At 40.6% G+C, this 17,575-nt stretch overlaps 1 protein-coding gene and 1 pseudogene across 1 annotated transcript in view; one reads left to right on the top strand and one right to left on the bottom strand.

Moving 5' to 3' along the window:
- Positions 1 to 17,575, top strand: part of LOC120935683 (IgGFc-binding protein-like) — a 193,103-nt gene that overhangs the window by 166,669 nt on the left and 8,859 nt on the right. Inside the window, exons 88-91 of the mRNA XM_040347737.1 lie at positions 512 to 720; positions 4,552 to 4,693; positions 10,378 to 10,628; positions 15,883 to 16,012. Of these exons, the coding sequence (XP_040203671.1) occupies positions 512 to 720; positions 4,552 to 4,693; positions 10,378 to 10,628; positions 15,883 to 16,012 (732 nt within the window). The remainder of the gene's footprint in view (positions 1 to 511; positions 721 to 4,551; positions 4,694 to 10,377; positions 10,629 to 15,882; positions 16,013 to 17,575) is intronic.
- LOC120938750 lies at positions 5,228 to 5,314 on the bottom strand (annotated as a pseudogene).

Below are 17,575 nucleotides of genomic sequence, written 5' to 3'. Positions count from 1 at the left end.
ATATCTTAGCAACATTTAAGCGTATCTCAGTTTGAGAATACGCTTAAATATACGACGGCGGGGATTCGGACTTACGACGGCGTATCTACTGATACGCCCGTCTTAAGTCTTCATGAATCTGGCCCTAAGTGTTCATTTGAACCGTAGAACCTGTGTGTCCTGAAAGCTAATTAAAGGTAAACAGGAAGTCCCCTTAGCAAAAAAAATGCTAAAAAAATACTAGTGCATTGACATGATTTCAGAATTATAGGGTCACTCTATCCTAAACTGATATTTCAACAATGGATTAAGGGTGGTGGGCTTATTTGATTATATATTTGGTGGGCTCAAGCTTAGATTCTTTCTACTTGAGTCTATTGTGAACATGTATGCCCATAAATAAATGTCTCAGTCAAGGGCTCAGTAGTGGATTTACCTTTAAGTTGTAAAAAGGTCAAATAGCCTGATTTTCTTATGTTATGTATATGGATTTATGTGAATTTTTGCAAAATTATTTATTTTTTCTTTCCAGCTCTCTCATGTCCAAGACATAGCAAGTACACAGGCTGTGCGTCTCTTTGTCCATCTACCTGCAATAACATATATGCCCCTGATGTGTGTGATAAGCCAACTGCATGTTTGGAGGGTTGTGTTTGTGATGATGGATATGTGCTTAGTGGTGACCAGTGTGTTTCACTTAAGTCATGTGGATGCAGAGATTCCAATGATAACTATTACAATGTGAGTACCATATAATGATAATATTATTTGATATAATAGATATTGTTGAAAAAAATAAATTCTACAACATGTATGAAAGACATTTTATTTATATATGTCATAAATCTATCCAATAAAAATGTTTAACCAACAGCCATGAATAAATGTTTGCAGCCACTAGTATAATGTATAGTCACAAGCAGTGGCAGATAGAGTCACCAAAAGGCCTATGTACAAAATCATTTAAACATAAAGGGCCAGATTCACGTAGCGCAGCGGATCTATAGATCCGCTCGTTCTACGTGAATTAAGATCCGCTCCCGCTGGTTTAGGAGGCAAGTGGCTAATTCACAAACAACTTACCTCCAAACTTGCGACGGCGGATCCTAAATCCCCCAGCGGAATTCAAATTCCGCGGCTGGGGGAGTGTACTATTTAAATCAGGCGCGTTCCCGCGCCGATTTAAATACGCAGGCGCAGTCCGCGAAATTTCCCAGCGTGCATTGCTCCCACTGACGTCGCTAGGACGTCAGTGGTTGCGACGCTTACGTAAACGACATCCGTCCGTATTCGAGAACGACTTACGCAAACGACGTTAAAAAATTAAAATTCGACGCGGGAACGTCGGCTATACTTAACATTGGCTGCGCCTGATAAAAGAAGGGGTAAGTATACGACGGAAAACCGCTACGGAAACGACGTAAGAACACTGCGACGGGTCCGCGTACGTTCGTGAATTTGCGTATCTTGCTGATTTACATATTATTTATCGTAAATCAGCGGGAACGCCCCCCGGCACCATTTTTAAATTGAAAAAAAGATCCGACAGTGTAACACATTGTAATACTGTCGGATCTAGCCCTATCTATGCGTATCTGATTCTATGAATCAGGCGCATAGTTAGGACCAGTTTACGTCAGAGATACGATGGTGTATCTGTAGATACACCGTCGTATCTCTTTGTGAATCTGGCCCAAAACCTCTGCTCAACATAGCCGATCCTAGTATGGATGTAAACATATAAAAGCCTCAGTCAATGCTGCTCCTCGGGCCACTCCCCCTGATATTCCCCACACCCCACTGGGGCTTAATCATAGGGGTACTTTGACTGGGACTTTCACATATATACATCCACACTAGAATCGGTTATGGTGAGATGCGGTTTTATGTTTAAATGTTCATTGTTTACTGGATGAATTTTTCAACCCAGTGCATCCCTACTATCCTGAGGGCCAATAGGGCTCTACACCTCAGCCTGGAACGGCACCGCCAAGTACCAATGTACCAATATCATGTGTAAGATCATGTATGGGCCCCCCTCATTTAACTACTGGTCAAGGAAAAATATTTATAAAGCAATGAATGTGACATTCAATAAACATTCACTGCAGATGAATAAATCACTGTAATTTAAAATGTATGGAGTAGAGTAGATCGAATTCACTATTTAATAAACTGAAGATAGAAGCTGATTGGCTACCATTCACAGATGCAACAGATTCTGCACGCTCCAGTAAAGTCCAGAGTAAAGTAAAGTCTAGCAGTAAGGTAATCCTCCCCCACTGATTTTGACTACACTGGTCTGGCAACACTGTGACTGGTGTGGTGGTGATGGTTGAACTGTGACTGGCTGGATTATTAGGGTTTGTTCATGCTTGGGGGAGTGGTAAAACCGCTGGACCCACTCTCACAGACCCAGTGGATAGAAGGGAGGTTAAAGTGGTAACCTGCTGTTGCTGAAACCTGAAGCCAGGTTTCAGCAACAGCAAGTAGGTTAAAAAAGTTAGTGATAAAAAGGTCATGAACAGAGGTGAGTTTGATACAGACAGAGCAGGCATTCCAAAGTGCACATGAGAAGGGAAAACTGGTTATTGGAAGAAGAAAAATAGAAACTAGATTGTGTGGATTGCAGCTGCTGCCAGGCGATTGGGTGGGTGTTCAAAGTGAGATGATGGAGGCCCAGGATTTGGAAATAAATATGCAAAAGTTAAGAGAAGCAAAAGGATGAGGGTGGTAATACATATGATTTGTGTTAAGAAGTATGCCGCAGTTCCCTGGAGGATTTGTGAGCATTGGGGTTCAGAATAATAAGAATAATAATAATAATAATAAGAATAATAAGAAGCTGATGAGTGAAGTAATAAGGAGAGGACAGGAGTAAATGTGATATACACAATATGTGGGGTTGAGAAGAGGAGTGAAGGAAAAAGAGTTTATAGAGAGAGGACACAACTGTGAGAAGGAGAGGTACAGAGAAAATGCTACAGAGTGCAGAAATTTAGAAGCAAAAGAGACCAATTAGCTGAATGGGGAACAGGGTCACTTGCAGCCTGTTTAGTGTTTTGCACATATATAAAATGCCTGAAAATGTGCATTCAATTTCTAACTTTGTCTCTGTTAACAGCATAGTTGTTGTGAGTTTGGTCTGACACAGTTAAGGACCTAATGGTTAAGTCTCCGTTCACACCTGAGCGTATTGTTTTCAGGCCGAAAGTCACACGATTTTTACCATGATTTTTGCACAAGTCAAAAGGTTACCAATGTAAAAGAATGAAAAACGCCTATAATCTGACAAGAAATAAGTTGTTGTACTTTTTTGAAGGACGGGTGTTTTGTTTTAGGTGACAGAATGCTCAGATGTGAACAGGGGACATTGAAATTAATCAGATTTGTCTTGTTGGGCATTTTTAGAGCTGAGGCTTATGCTGCGTACACACGACCAGTTTTCATGATGAGAAAAATGCATTTTTTTAAATTGGTCGTGTGTATGCTCTAGAGCAGGGATATGTAATTAGCGGACCTCCAGCTGTTGCCAAACTACAAGTCCCATCATGCCTCTGCCTCTGGGTGTCATGCTTGATGCTGTCAGAGTCTTGCTGTGCCTCATGGGACTTGTAGTTTGGCAACAGCTGGAGGTCCGCTAATTGCATATCCCTGCTCTAGAGCGTTTTTCTCAACGAGAAAAATGGGCTAAAAAAATTTAGAACCTGCTTTATTTTTTCTCGTCGTTTTTCACATCGTTCTTTTTCATGTCGTGAAAAATGGCCGTGTGTACGCTTTTACGAGGGGGAAAAAACATGCCTGCTCAGAAGCAAAAGCAGCCCAAAGGGTGGCGCCATTCAAATGGAACTTCCCCTTTATAGTGCCGTCATACGTGTTGTACGTCACATGCTTTGTTCGAGCATTTTTTTCACTAACCTCTGTATGCAAGCTAGGCTTGAGAGGAATCACGACAAATCACGTCGAGAAAAACGTCGTTTTTTTCATGACATGAATAACGGTCATGCGTACGCAGCATTAGAGGAGAAGAATGCCCAAAAACGCCTAGGTGTGAACGTAGGTGTGAACGGAGCCTTAGTCTAAATCCAAAAAAATCCCCAAAGTCTCCTAGATGTGCCTTGGAAACCAACTGCCTAGAGTGCCATTTTGCCACTCCATTAACTCCTACCTGGATTATAGGTAGATGCAAGGAAGATTGTAGATGGTAAAAACTGCTGATTTGACCAAACAATCTGTTACACAATTTTATTTACTTCACAGGCATAGACAATAAAACAGTCTGTAAGGTAAACAGCTTCTGCTTTGTTCCTTCTATATAAGATCTACCCTGTATATGAGGTTATTCATACATTTTTTTTCTCACAATATTCGTGCAATTTGTAAATATAGGGTGAAAGTTGTGAGAACAATTTGTGGAAACAATAGACCCATAATGTTCTGTTACATCAGTGTCATGGATTCACCCTATATAAAACATTTCTTTGTAAAAATAAAAAGTTGTAAAATATATTCTTACAATAACATGTTTAACACTGTTGGATTATTGACTTAGAATATTCATTGCCCTTTTAGATTGATGAAACCTGGATTACACCTCACTGCACTCAGAAATGTCAATGTAAGGCGGGCAATGTAATCCAATGCAAATCATTCAGCTGTCCTTTTGGAATCTGCATTGTAAACAAAAATGGCAAATACAACTGTAAACCAACAGGTGAGTGTGTGCAGCATTTATCAACTGACATTCAGTTGTGCATGATATCATCAACTAACTGGTTTCTGTTTCTGGTTTCTGGATTTACTAAAGGTGTTGAGAATCTTCACTCAATAAATTGTAGCTGTGCTCATTTTTAATACCCAATTTTGTACAGAAGAAATAAACAAATAGGAATTCTGGCCAGGAATAAAAGATTCCCCTGGTCCTAGTGAAAAGGCTCAGCCCTAGACACAGGTGTGAAAAAAGTGTGGTAGTGCAGTGGCTTCGGTGCCAGCAAACTCAAAGTAACCCTCACTCAGAGTGAGATTTATGGCACCCCTGGACTGCCACTGCAGGGGCACTTACACCATGGGCTTCTTTTGGAACCCTGCCTTTGGCCAGACCAGTGCAGATAGTGTCCCCTTCCGGTTTTCTTGGGAAGAACCTACTCTCGGCCCCCAATGATGTATGGGCACCCTGGTAGAGGTCCCTGTGATACTAAACTTCTAGGTTTACATCATACCAATGGATTTGCATGGCCACACTCCAACCCACCCATAGTAGGGATGATAGCACAGCGCCTCCACTGGAAACTGATAAAAACAGATACTACACTTGATCTTAGCCAAAAGACAAAGAACCTCCCATCTAAGCTAAACTAAACTTTTTTTCCCTTAAGTTATTCTTTAAAGCGGTTGTATTTTTTTACACCTGAATGGCAAAAGGCATAATGAGCTAGTATGAAAAATGGGGGGAACTAATGCGCAAATCAAACTAACCAGAGCATGGAGATCTAAATAAATAACATAAATAAATAAAAGGATCTACTTAAGCAGCAGCCACGACTAATAGTGTTCACACACTGGTAATAATTTAAAGTAGGGGGGTGTAATGGCGCTTGCTAGAATTAAATAAGAACTATCTAAAAATTGATCAAAGAAATAATCATGTAGGAGTATCCAAAAGTATCTGTAAGTATATAATATATATGTTCCACTTCAAGTCAAACCCGCCCAGCATCAATCAATTGATGTAGAGGGTAAAGAGAGTGGAATATTAATAATAAAAAACTGTAGACAATGGGATATACCTCACACAGCCTGCCTGCTGCTCCAAATCCCGCACCTGAACGCTCACAGATCCCAGCGCTGACACTCAAATAAAGAACAGGAAGGCTCCCATAGCATAAAAACCTTTGACAATTTATTCGTAAAAAACAAAGCATACACTCACAAACATAGATAAGTCATCAGCGTGTGTAGTACAAGAGTGTCTCCGCTCTGCGGCCGCGAGCGGATGACGTCACCAACAGCTCTCCGGAATCCTCACGCGTATCGTGTTCCTATGATTAAGTGACGTGCTGTCACGATACGCGTGAGGATTCCGGAGAGCTGTTGGTGACGTCATCCGCTCACGGCCGCAGAGCGGAGACACTCTTGTACTACACACGCTGATGACTCATCTATGTTTGTGAGTGTATTCTTTGTTTTTTACGAATAAATTGTCAAAGGTTTTTATGCTATGGGAGCCTTCCTGTTCTTTATTTGAGTGTCAGCGCTGGGATCTGTGAGCGTTCAGGTGCGGGATTTGGAGCAGCAGGCTGGCTGTGTGAGGTATATCCCATCCTTAACAGCACTACATTAGGCTATATTAAAGCCTTACTAAGGTAAGGGGCTGGTGGAAACGCTTATCTCACATTTGCACTGAGAGACGACTGGCATCTATTATTTTCTTTATAAGCACGTGTGCATGTTCATTTTGATGCACTGAATCATCAATTTATGGATTGTTGGTGGAGCACATAATACACTCTGGAAATCAGCGATTGAAGTTTTAAAGAAATATATTTTGAACTTTGGACTTTGTTATATTTGCACAACTGTGCACTTGTCACTTTGGCATGTTTTAATTTTCTGTCACTATATTTGATTTTAAACCCTTGAGGGATATATTGTATGGGACACATATTTTTTCACTGCAATTTTTTGGATTGGATTTGTTTTCACTGATGCATGAATTGAATTGTATTTGTTTTAGATTGTGATTACTGGATTTCAGTACTCCTTTCACTGAATATTATTATATTTTTTTGCACATTGCACTTTATATTGATGTAGCATTATTTTAGGAATTTTTATTCACATTATACATATATATTTTTTTGGTCAACGCTACTATTTTTATATTTTTTATTCCTCAATATATTTATGATTATTTTCTGGTAGCACAGTGCTCTTGGTGGCACGTTTGTCTACTCAACAGTTTTTTATTATTAATAATCCACTCTCTTTACCCTCTACATCAATTGATTGATGCTGGGCGGGTTTGACTTGAAGTGGAACATATATATTATATACTTACAGATACTTTTGGATACTCCTACATGATTATTTCTTTGATCGATTTTTAGATAGTTCTTATTTAATTCTAGCAAGCGCCATTACACCCCCCTACTTTAAATAATGAGCTAGTATGCACCGCATAGTAGCCCATTATGAAATACTTACCTTGGAATGAGGTGTGTAGAGCTTACCTGGGCCACGCCGAGCGAGATGTCATCTTGCCTCGGCGTGTCTTGCGGGTATCGCCGCGACAAGCTGTGATTGGCTGGAGCGGCAATGTCGGCACTCCCGCGATTGCCGGGCCTCTAGCCGAGGATCCCCGCTGCGCATGCGCCGCTGCATTCAGCGGCGCATTGCGAGGGGAATATCTCCTAAACCATACAGGTTTAGGAGATATTCTTTATACCTACAGGTAAGCCTTATTATAGGCTTACATGTAGGTAAAAGTGGTAGTAAATCAACCCTAATGATTTCAATATTTTCATATTTAGAACTGATCCAAAAAGAGACTACTCAAAATTAGCTATTATATTTTTACATTCCCTAAATATTATTATTATTATTATACAGGATTTATATAGCATCAACAGTTTGCGCAGTGCCTAAAGGAGAAGTCCAGCCTAAGCTTGTTTGGCTGGGCTTCTCCTATGGGTCACAGGATTGCAATTGATTTTACAATCCTGTGACCCATTTTCAACAGAGAGCCGTCTGAAGTCCACTCTCTGCTGACGTCACAGAAATCAGTCCAGGTGTCATCATGACAATAAAGCCTGGATCCACCAGGTGCCTGGACTGATACTGTCTTAGCCTCTCAGAGAGCCGATGAGAGCCTAAGACAGCCGCTCCCTGCCCTTTCACAGCTCAGCACTCCAGTAAGCGTGCAGGGGGAGAGGAGAGAGAACAAAGCCATCGGCGATGTTTGATTGCTCAGTTCTCAGTGTAGAGGCGGTGGGGGACAGATGCAGCATCGGACCGATGCTGCATCCACCGAAGTAGGTATGAATAGGCGAAAAATGAAGGCAGACATTACAGATACATTACAATTTGGTACAAGAGAAATCAGAGGGTTCTGCTCGTTAGAGCTTACAATCTAAGAGGGAGGGTCAAATGATACAAAAGGTAATAGCTTTGGGGGATGAGATGATGGAGAAATTAAAACAGTGTATTAGTTAGAACCATGATAGCCTTCTTTAAAGAGAAGGGTTTTCAGGGATTGTCTAAAGATGTATAGATTATGGGACAGTCAGACAGATTGGGATATGGAGCTCAAAAGGATGGGAGAAGCTCTGGAGAAATCCTGGAGGCGAGCATGGGAGGAGGTGACAAGGGAGCTAGAGAGCAGGAGGTCTTGGGAGGACCGAAGATAATGGCTTGGTTGGTATTTTGATACTAGGGTAGTGATGCAATTAGGGCAGAGTTATGGATGACTTTGAAACTTGTTGTTAGTACTTAGAATTTTGTTTGTTGGGTGAGTGAAAGGGATTGACAGAGAGGGGTGGAGAACACTCGGTTGGCAAGGTGGGTAAGTCTTGAAGCAGCATTTAAATACTGCATGCCTGGACCACTACTTAATTACTGTATGCATTTAATTATTTATTTCCTTCAGTGAATTGAGTTTAACTCCTCTTCATGCAGTATTTACTGAGCATTTTGCTGAAAATACAGTAAAACTACATAGAGATTTGACAGTTTTAAGATTGCATGCAATATTTAGAAAAAAAATTGTCTGGACACATAGGGCCAGATTCTCGTAGACTGGCGTATCTTTCCGGCGGCGTAACGTATCTGATTTACGTTACGCCGCCGCAACTTACACGGGCAAGTGCTGTATTCTCAAAGCACTTGCTCCGTAAGTTGCGGCGGCGTAGCGTAAATCGGCCGGCGTAAGCCCGCCTAATTCAAATGTGGAGGGGGGGCGTGTTTTATGTTAAACTACTGTGACCCGATGTGATTGAAGTTTTTCACGAACGGCGCATGCGCCGTCCGTGGAAATCTCCCAGTGTGCATTGCTTCTAATACGCCGCAAGGACGCATTGGTTTTGACGTGGACGTAAATTACGTCCAGCCCCATTCACAGACGAGTTACGCAAACAACGTAACTTTTTCAAATTTCGACGCGGGAACGATGGCCATACTTAACATTGGCTGCGCCTTATATAGCAGGGGCAACTATACGCCGGCAAAAGCCTAACGTAAACGTTGTAACTTTACTGCGTCGGCCGCGCGTACGTTTGGGAATTCGCGTATCTAGCTAATTTGCATACTCAACGCGGAATTAGACGGAAGCGACACCTAGCGGTCAAAAACTAAATGCAGTTTAGATCCGACGTGTAAGAGACTTACGCCTGTCAGATCTAATGAATATCTATGCGTAACTGATTCTAAGAATCAGTCGCATAGATACGACGGCTGAACGCAGAGATACGACGGCGTATCTGGAGATACGCCGTCGTATCTCGGTTGAGAATCTGGGCCTTAAATACCACATGCAATCTCTTTTAGTAAATGGAGCCCACTATGGCTTGAATCACAGTTATATATGCTATATCCTTTTTTTTTAGTTTGCTATATTTTTTCTCTTGAAAATGGAGTTACCCTTTAAAGGGTCACTAAAGGAAAACATTTTTTTAAGCTAAATAGTTTCCTTTACCTTACTGCAGTACTGGTTTCATGTCCTCATTGTTCGTTTTTGCTTTGAAGTAGCTGTAATTCTGCTGTGATCTCCACACTTCCTGGTTGCCTGTTTCCTTATAACCATGGTACTGGGAGATTTTCACGGTGGTCTAAGCTGTCATTACTGTGTGTCTAAAACTCCTCAGAACCAATCAGATTCATTTTAAAAACAAAACACTGCCCTGGATTTGTTTGTTTTTGTTCTGTGAGTCTTCCCGACTTACCTCTCACCCGGAACTTCATGTATGGACCTTTAAAACCGAAAGTGAAACTAGAGGCACATTATATGATAGATTTAATTCAATTTTTAATCATTTTTAAAAGGAATCAGTTAACTTTTATGTCTCTATACCAAATAAACAGTCATTTCAGCAAAAAATATTTTTTCCTTTAGTAACCCTTTAAGTACTGCAGCAGTCTTTTATGTTTTGTTACTGTAACTATATTTTAACATTGTTTCAAAATGTTCCTCTTGTTCAAAATAATTTGTTATTATATAACATGCAATGCAAGTGCAAAAATCAACTAAAATGTGAAGTAAATAGATAAAAGGTAGCTAACCAGATTTAATTTACATAGTCTACACCAGTGATAGATAATTTCTAACTGGTTTATGTGTTAGTTAAATTTGCATATTGTGATTTTCCTAAAAAGATTTATTATTTACTGTGTAAATGCCTATTTCAGGTTATTCTAGGTGTACCATTGGGGGTGACCCACATTATCGCACCTTTGATGGCCTGAACCATCACTTCCAGGGCAAGAGTAGTTATGTGGTGACACGGACCTCTTCTTCTATATTTGACTATATGGAGCCATTTACCATTGAAGGCAAAAACGAGCCCATGTTCTTATTCAGTAAATTCAGTTTATTAAAAGAGCTGCGAATTGAAGTTTACAATCAAGTCATATTATTCAGACAAAACAGGATATTAGTGGTAAGTGTAAAACTATTGGTGAGTTTACTTACAACATTAACATGTACATAAACATATTACATAGACTTAACACTTTCTTCACCAAAGGTAATTGATGCCTTGGCCAAATATAACAGCATCAGCAGGGCTCAGTTCACTTGAATGTACATAACAATATACCGTATATACTCAAGTATAAGCCGACCCGAATATAAGCCGAGGCACCCACTTTTACCACAAAAAACTGGGAAAACTTATTGACTCGAGTATAAACCTAGGGTGAGAATGCAGCAGCTACGATAAGTGGAAAAGAGGGTCAATAATGCCCATCTGCAGCCTCATTGTGCCCATTTGCAGCCTCACTGTGTCCATCTGCATGCCTCAGCCTCACTGTCCATCTGCATGCCTCAGCCTCAGCCTCACTGTCCATCTGCATTCCTCAGCCTCACTGTCCATCTGCATGCCTCAGCCTCACTGTCCATCTGCATGCCTCAGCCTCACTGTCCATCTGCATGCCTCAGCCTCACTGTCCATCTGCATTCCTCAGCCTCACTGTCCATCTGCATTCCTCAGCCTCACTGTCCATCTGCATGCCTCAGCCTCACTGTCCATCTGCATGCCTCAGCCTCACTGTCCATCTGCATTCCTCAGCCTCACTGTCCATCTGCATGCCTCAGCCTCAATGCCCATCTGCATTCCTCAGCCTTACTGTCCATCTGCATGCCTCAGCCTCACTGTCCATCTGCATTCCTCAGCCTCACTGTCCATCTGCATTCCTCAGCCTCACTGTCCATCTGCATGCCTCAGCCTCACTGTCCATCTGCATTCCTCAACCTCACTGTCAGTCTGCATTCCTCAGCCTCACTGTCCATCTGCATGCCTTAGCCTCACTGTCCATCTGCATTTCTCACCCTCACTGTCCATCTGCATACCTCAGCCTCACTGTGCCCATGTGCATGACTCAGCCTCACTGTCCATCTGCATGCCTCAGCTTTACTGTGTCCATCTGCATGCCTCAGCCTCAATGTGCCTCAAGTACCTGATCAGCGCTGTGCCCATCTGCCGTTGTGCCGGCGTTATGATCTGCCAGCACTGTGACCACCTGCAGCCTTATTATCTCCCGGCGCTGTGATATATTCAGTCTAGTCGGCAGCCATGCAGCATAACAAAGCGACGCCTACTCCTCATCCGTGATGGAACACTGACTTGGTTTCCCAACAGTGAGTCAGTGTTCAGCATATGACGGACGAGGACAAGGAGAAGGCAGGCTTTGTTACACGGCCGCTGACTAGACTGAATATATCACAGCACCGAGAGATATTAGGGCTGCAGATGGTCACAGCGCCGGGAGGACTTCATTATAAGCTGAGGGGGCATTATCAGCACAAAAAAATTTGCTGAAAAACTCGGCTTATACTCGAGTATACACGGTATTATCAATATATTATACTGATACATTTTTTTCACAATATATTGCTTTTATTTGTCATCCTATTTTAATAAAAACCCTGTACTTTTTTTTATTATAGTCTGATATATGAGCAAAAATGCAAATCATAACAACATGTTTTCATTTTTTTTTTATTTAATGTTTTTTTCAAAACTGTAATTGTTTTCACCCCTTCAGGTTGTAGTGACATCTGCAGTGTCATCAGCAAGTTTAGGACTTTATTTGTCAATGAATCCTCCAGCTTGCACATAATCACTATATCATAACCAGGGCTTTTTTTCAGGGTGAACTTGGGGGAACTCAGTTCCACCACCTTTGGCTCAGACCCTTTGGTGCCCGCTCACCACAATCACTTGTAAACACAGAAGTCTGGTTTCTGTGTTTACAAGTGACAGCTATGCACTCTGTGTGTAACCCCCCTGAACTCTGCACTCTGTATGTAATGCAATCCTGGTATTTAATGCCCCATTAAGACCCTTCTATTGTTTGTGAAATCTGAACGGGTCGTGGTTGAGTTCCTGCACCTATTTTCTGAGAAAAAAAGCTCTGATCATAACAGACATAATTACATGATTGGGAAACACTTTGATTGGTTCATGATCATTAGTGGGGATCTGAGTGTCAGTCTGAGCTGAGGGTTTTAGCTGTCAAAAGGGAGGGTATTTATTAACATATATACAGCATGGAGCATCTTGCTGAGGAACATTAATAAAGTAAAACCTTGGATTGCAAGTAACTTGGTCTGCAAATGTTTTTTCAAGACGAGCATAATTTTTTTATAAATTTTAACTTGATAAACGAGCGAGGTCTAGCAATACAAGTAGCGTCATGTCACAACTGAGTATAAGACTTGGTTCACACTGTCGCGACTTGGGATCCAACTTGTGAGACTCCAAGTTGCGTGACATGTAAAATACCATTTTAGTCAATGAGGGCTGTCTTAATTAGCACTACTGAAGTTGCTCAGACTTTAAAAAAGGTGCATGTACTACTTCAAGGCGACTTCTAACCAATCAATCCACGTTGGACCCTTATCTTAATTGATGTGATTTGGATCCGACATTACAGGAAGATAACACACGCTTTCCCTGAAGTTGTTTTGAAGTTGCAGTGTGAACCGTCTCTCTTTTCTTTTATATTCTGTAGCTCCTGAAGTACAGGTTAATTTGTTTTATTTTTACAGTACACTTTATACTGTATTTTGTATTGCTCTAATCAATTTGATATGAATAAATAGTTGTGTAACGAATCATCTGTGTTTCTATTATTTCTTATGGGGAAATTTGCTCTGATATACGAGTGCCTTGCATTACAAGCACGGTTCCGGAACAAATTATGCTCACAATCCAAGGTTTTACTGTATAGGGATTATGGGTTTGAATATATACTGCTCAATAAATTAAAGGAACACTTTCAAAACATATCAGATCTCAACGGGCAAAAATATCATGCTGGATATCTATACTGATATGGTTGATTTCATTGCAACAACTCAAAATGGTCCTCAGTAGTTTGTATGGCCCCCAAGTGCTTGTATGCATGCCTGACAACATAAGGGCATGCTCCTAATGAGACGATGGATGGTGTCCTGGGGTATGTTCTCCCAGATCTGGACCAGAGCATCACTGAGCTCCTGAACAGACTGAGTTGCAACCTGGCAGCATTGGATGTACCGAAACATAATGTCCCAGAGGTGTTCTTTTGGATTTAGGTCAGGTGAGCGTGGGGGCCATTCAATGGTATACATTTCTTCATCCTCCAGGAACTGACTGCATGCTCTCGCCACATGAGGCCGGGCATTGTCATGCACCAGGAGGAACCCAGGACCCACTGCACCAGCATAGGGTCTGACAATGGGTCCAAGGATTTCATCCCGATACCTAATTACAGTCAGGGTGCCATTCTGTAGCCTGTAGAGGTCTGTGCATCCCTCCATGGATATGCCTCCCCAGACCATCACTGACCCACCACAAAACCAGTCATGCTGAATGATGTTACAGGCAGCATAAAGTTCTCTGCGGCTTCTCCAGACCCTTTCATGTCTGTCACATATGCTCAGGGTGAACCTGCTCTTATCTGTGAAATGCATAGGGCACCAGTGGCGGACCTGCCAATTCTGGTGTTTAATGGAAAATGCCAATTGAGCTCCACAGTGTCCGGCAGTGAGCACAAAGCACACAAGAGGACTTCGGGCCCTCAGGCCACCTCCATGAAGTCTGTTTCTGATTGTTGGTCAGAGACATTCACACCAGTGGCCTGCTGGAGGTCATTTTGTAGGGCTCTGGCAGTGCTTATCCTGTTCCTCCTTGCACAAAGGAGGAAATACTGGTCCTGCTGATGGGTTAAGGACCTTCTACGGCTCTGTCCAGCTCTTCTAGAGTAAATGCTTGAATCCTGGAATATCCTCCATGCTCTTGAGACTGTGCTGGGGGACACAGCAAACCTTCTGGCAATGACACGTATTGATGTGCCATCCTGGAGGAGTTGGACTGCCTGTGCAACCTTTATAGGGTCCAAGTATCTCCTTGTGCTACCAGTAGTGACACTGACCCTAGCCAAATGCAAAACTAGTGAAAAACAGTCAGAAAAGATGAGTAGGGAAAATAAATGTCAGACACCTCCACCTGAAAAAAACATTCCTGATTTGGAGGTTGTCTCATTGTTGCCCATCTAGTGCACCTGTTGTTAATTTCAATTAACAGCAAATCAGCTGAAACTGATTAACAACCCCCTCTGTATACACCCCTCCCCCTCTGCTACTTAACTGACCAAATCAATATCCCAGGAGTTTTGATTCAAAAGTGTTCCTTTAATTTTTTTGAGCAGTGTATTACATAGTGTTGAAAAATGTTTTCACTTGCCAGTGAACCTGTGATATTGTCAAACACTAAAGCCTTGTACACACGATCGGATGGAATCTAATCTGATGGATTTTTTCGTTGGATATTCGATGAAGTTGACTTTTATCAGTCTTGTCTACACACCATCAGTCAAAATTCTGATCGTGTCCAAACGCGGTGACGTACAACACTATGACGAGCCGAAAAAAAATGAAGTTCAATGCTTCCAAGCATGTGTCGACTTGATTCTGAGCATGCGTGGATTTTTGACCGATGGAGTTCCATACAGACCGTCTGATTTTTCTATCGTTTTTTTATCCATAAGAAAAATTTAAAACATGTTCTATTTTTTTTCACCGATGGAAATCAAACTGATGGGGCCCACACGCGATCGATTTGTCCAATGAAAACAGTCCATTGGTCTGTTTTCATCAGACAAACCGATCGTGTGTATAGGGCTTTAGTTGAGTTGAAAATAATTAAAGTATAGGCCTGCTGGATAATGTTGGCTTGATTGACCTGCTTAGAATTGCATTGCATTCTCTATAAAATATGTCTAGCGCAATCACAGCAACACAGATTAATTTAATTTTAAATTAAGGCCTGTTAATAAGCTATGTAAAAAGCAGAGATCACAAGATTAAACAACATCTTAGTAAGTCTTGCCCTTATTTCAGCATTTGTACATTTATACATGATCCCTCACACTACATGCTACAAGCTGTATGTTATACTGCAATACTTTTTTTGTCAACTCTGTTATAGAATGATACACACCCTGTTTAGTATTTTGTAAAGGTTTATTTTTGTCCGACTCAGAGACACTATTACCAAATATAAAAGCATCAAATCATGTCTTTGTATAATTTATAGTAACAATTATGGCTTTGGAAACATTTAGATTTTTTTATGTTAATAATAACACTGTTAAAACATTTACATTTGTTTTGTTACTTTATATTGACATTTTTACAATTCTTTGTAGATTAATGGTGTGAAAACAGTACCTCCTGTCCGTCCACATGAAGGAATATACATCTATCAGAGACCAACAAGAATCTACCTGGAAACTGATTTTGGTCTTTCTATCAGCTTTGATGGCAAAGAAAATGCAGGTACTGTATATAAAACAACAGTATCTATCTATCTATCTATCTATCTATCTATCTATCTATCTATCTATCTATCTATCTATCTATCTATCTATCTATCTATCTATCTATCTATCTTTAAATTATCCTCTGTTTATATAGCAACATTTGCCAGAGTTGCTTTGCTTCCTCTTTATCAGGACAGAGTAAGGCTCAACACTGACACGCTAAAGTCATATCTACTTTTGTAAGGATTAATAAAAATTGATGGTTTAATCCAACTCAGATATTCATAATCTTCCAGCATTAGTTTATACTTGTTTCATTTTAATCTTGTTTTTTGTTTTTGTATTCTACTCTTAAGTGAACTAGTAAAGGTGTTGTTCATTGCACCCTTTACAATGTTACTTAAATGTGCCATTGCTGTACACCATGGGAAGCCCATAGTTAGCATTATTTGTTCATTATGCAAGCTCAGAAAGGTACATTATTCCACTCCTGACCAAATTGGCACTTGCGTGTGTGAATTATTTTTATGTTGAAAATAAATCAGTGCATTCTGTTCAACTCTACATGATATCTTTGAACAGCAAAGATACCGCATATAAAAGAATCACAGTTATTTTCTTTGAAAACAGCTGAAATCAATAATAGGTGCGAATAGGATAACATTTTAAATTTAACTGCCCTAAGCACTATTTGCAAGTAAACTGAAAATATGGAGCTCCGTTACTATAGATGATGATTGTATAAACAGAGTTCTGCCCACAATACAACCTAATTTTGAACTTTTTTTTTACTTATTTATTGTCGAGTCAGTGTGTGGTACTGGTGTGATCCAAAATGTGCATGCTACATTATTTCCAGCACAAGAAATTCAAAGTTAAGCAAACACAGAGTTGTATATTAATTTGTTTGACTCAGAAATGTCTACCATGGGTTCCCTTTTAAAGCTTGTGGAGAAGTAACCTAACATACCCCAGTGCCATTTTGAAAAAAATGAGTTACTGTATATGTTGCCACTGCTGAACATGTCATTGTTGGCAATGGTTAAATGCACACAGACACATAGTATTTCCTACTGACTAACTAACAACCAACCTGAAGGGAAGCTGTAACATTTAGCAGAGATAGTAATACTGTTATGAACCAAAGGAGAAAATAGTTTTGCCCCTGGGAAGAGTTGTGTCAAAATAAAGTATATAACCATGTAGTAAGAAAATATGAAATTTATTCCATACAAAGTTTAAAATCAAGCCGAATAGACACTACATATGTCATAAAAACAAGCACAATATACATACATTACTGAAACCAACCTTTATACAATATTAGAGAAAACGTTTAAATTGATGCACTTTGGAACTGGATAAAGAAATAGGCTCTAAATTAGATGAGCTACCACACTGACACAACTGAACAGGTAATCATACAGCTAGCATAATTCTAGAAACCAAGAAGCTTGGGCTAGAACAGGGGGTTATCAGGGGAATGGACTTGACTAGACAAAAGCTACGTAAAACTGATCACAATTGGATGAGTGTGTTGCATCCGGAGCCAAACGGAAATGTTGGAAAGAGAGTGAAG

This window comes from Rana temporaria, chromosome 4 (genome assembly GCF_905171775.1).
Source record: "Rana temporaria chromosome 4, aRanTem1.1, whole genome shotgun sequence".
Classification (NCBI taxonomy): domain Eukaryota; kingdom Metazoa; phylum Chordata; class Amphibia; order Anura; family Ranidae; genus Rana; species Rana temporaria.
This window is presented reverse-complemented; position numbering and strand designations above follow the sequence as displayed.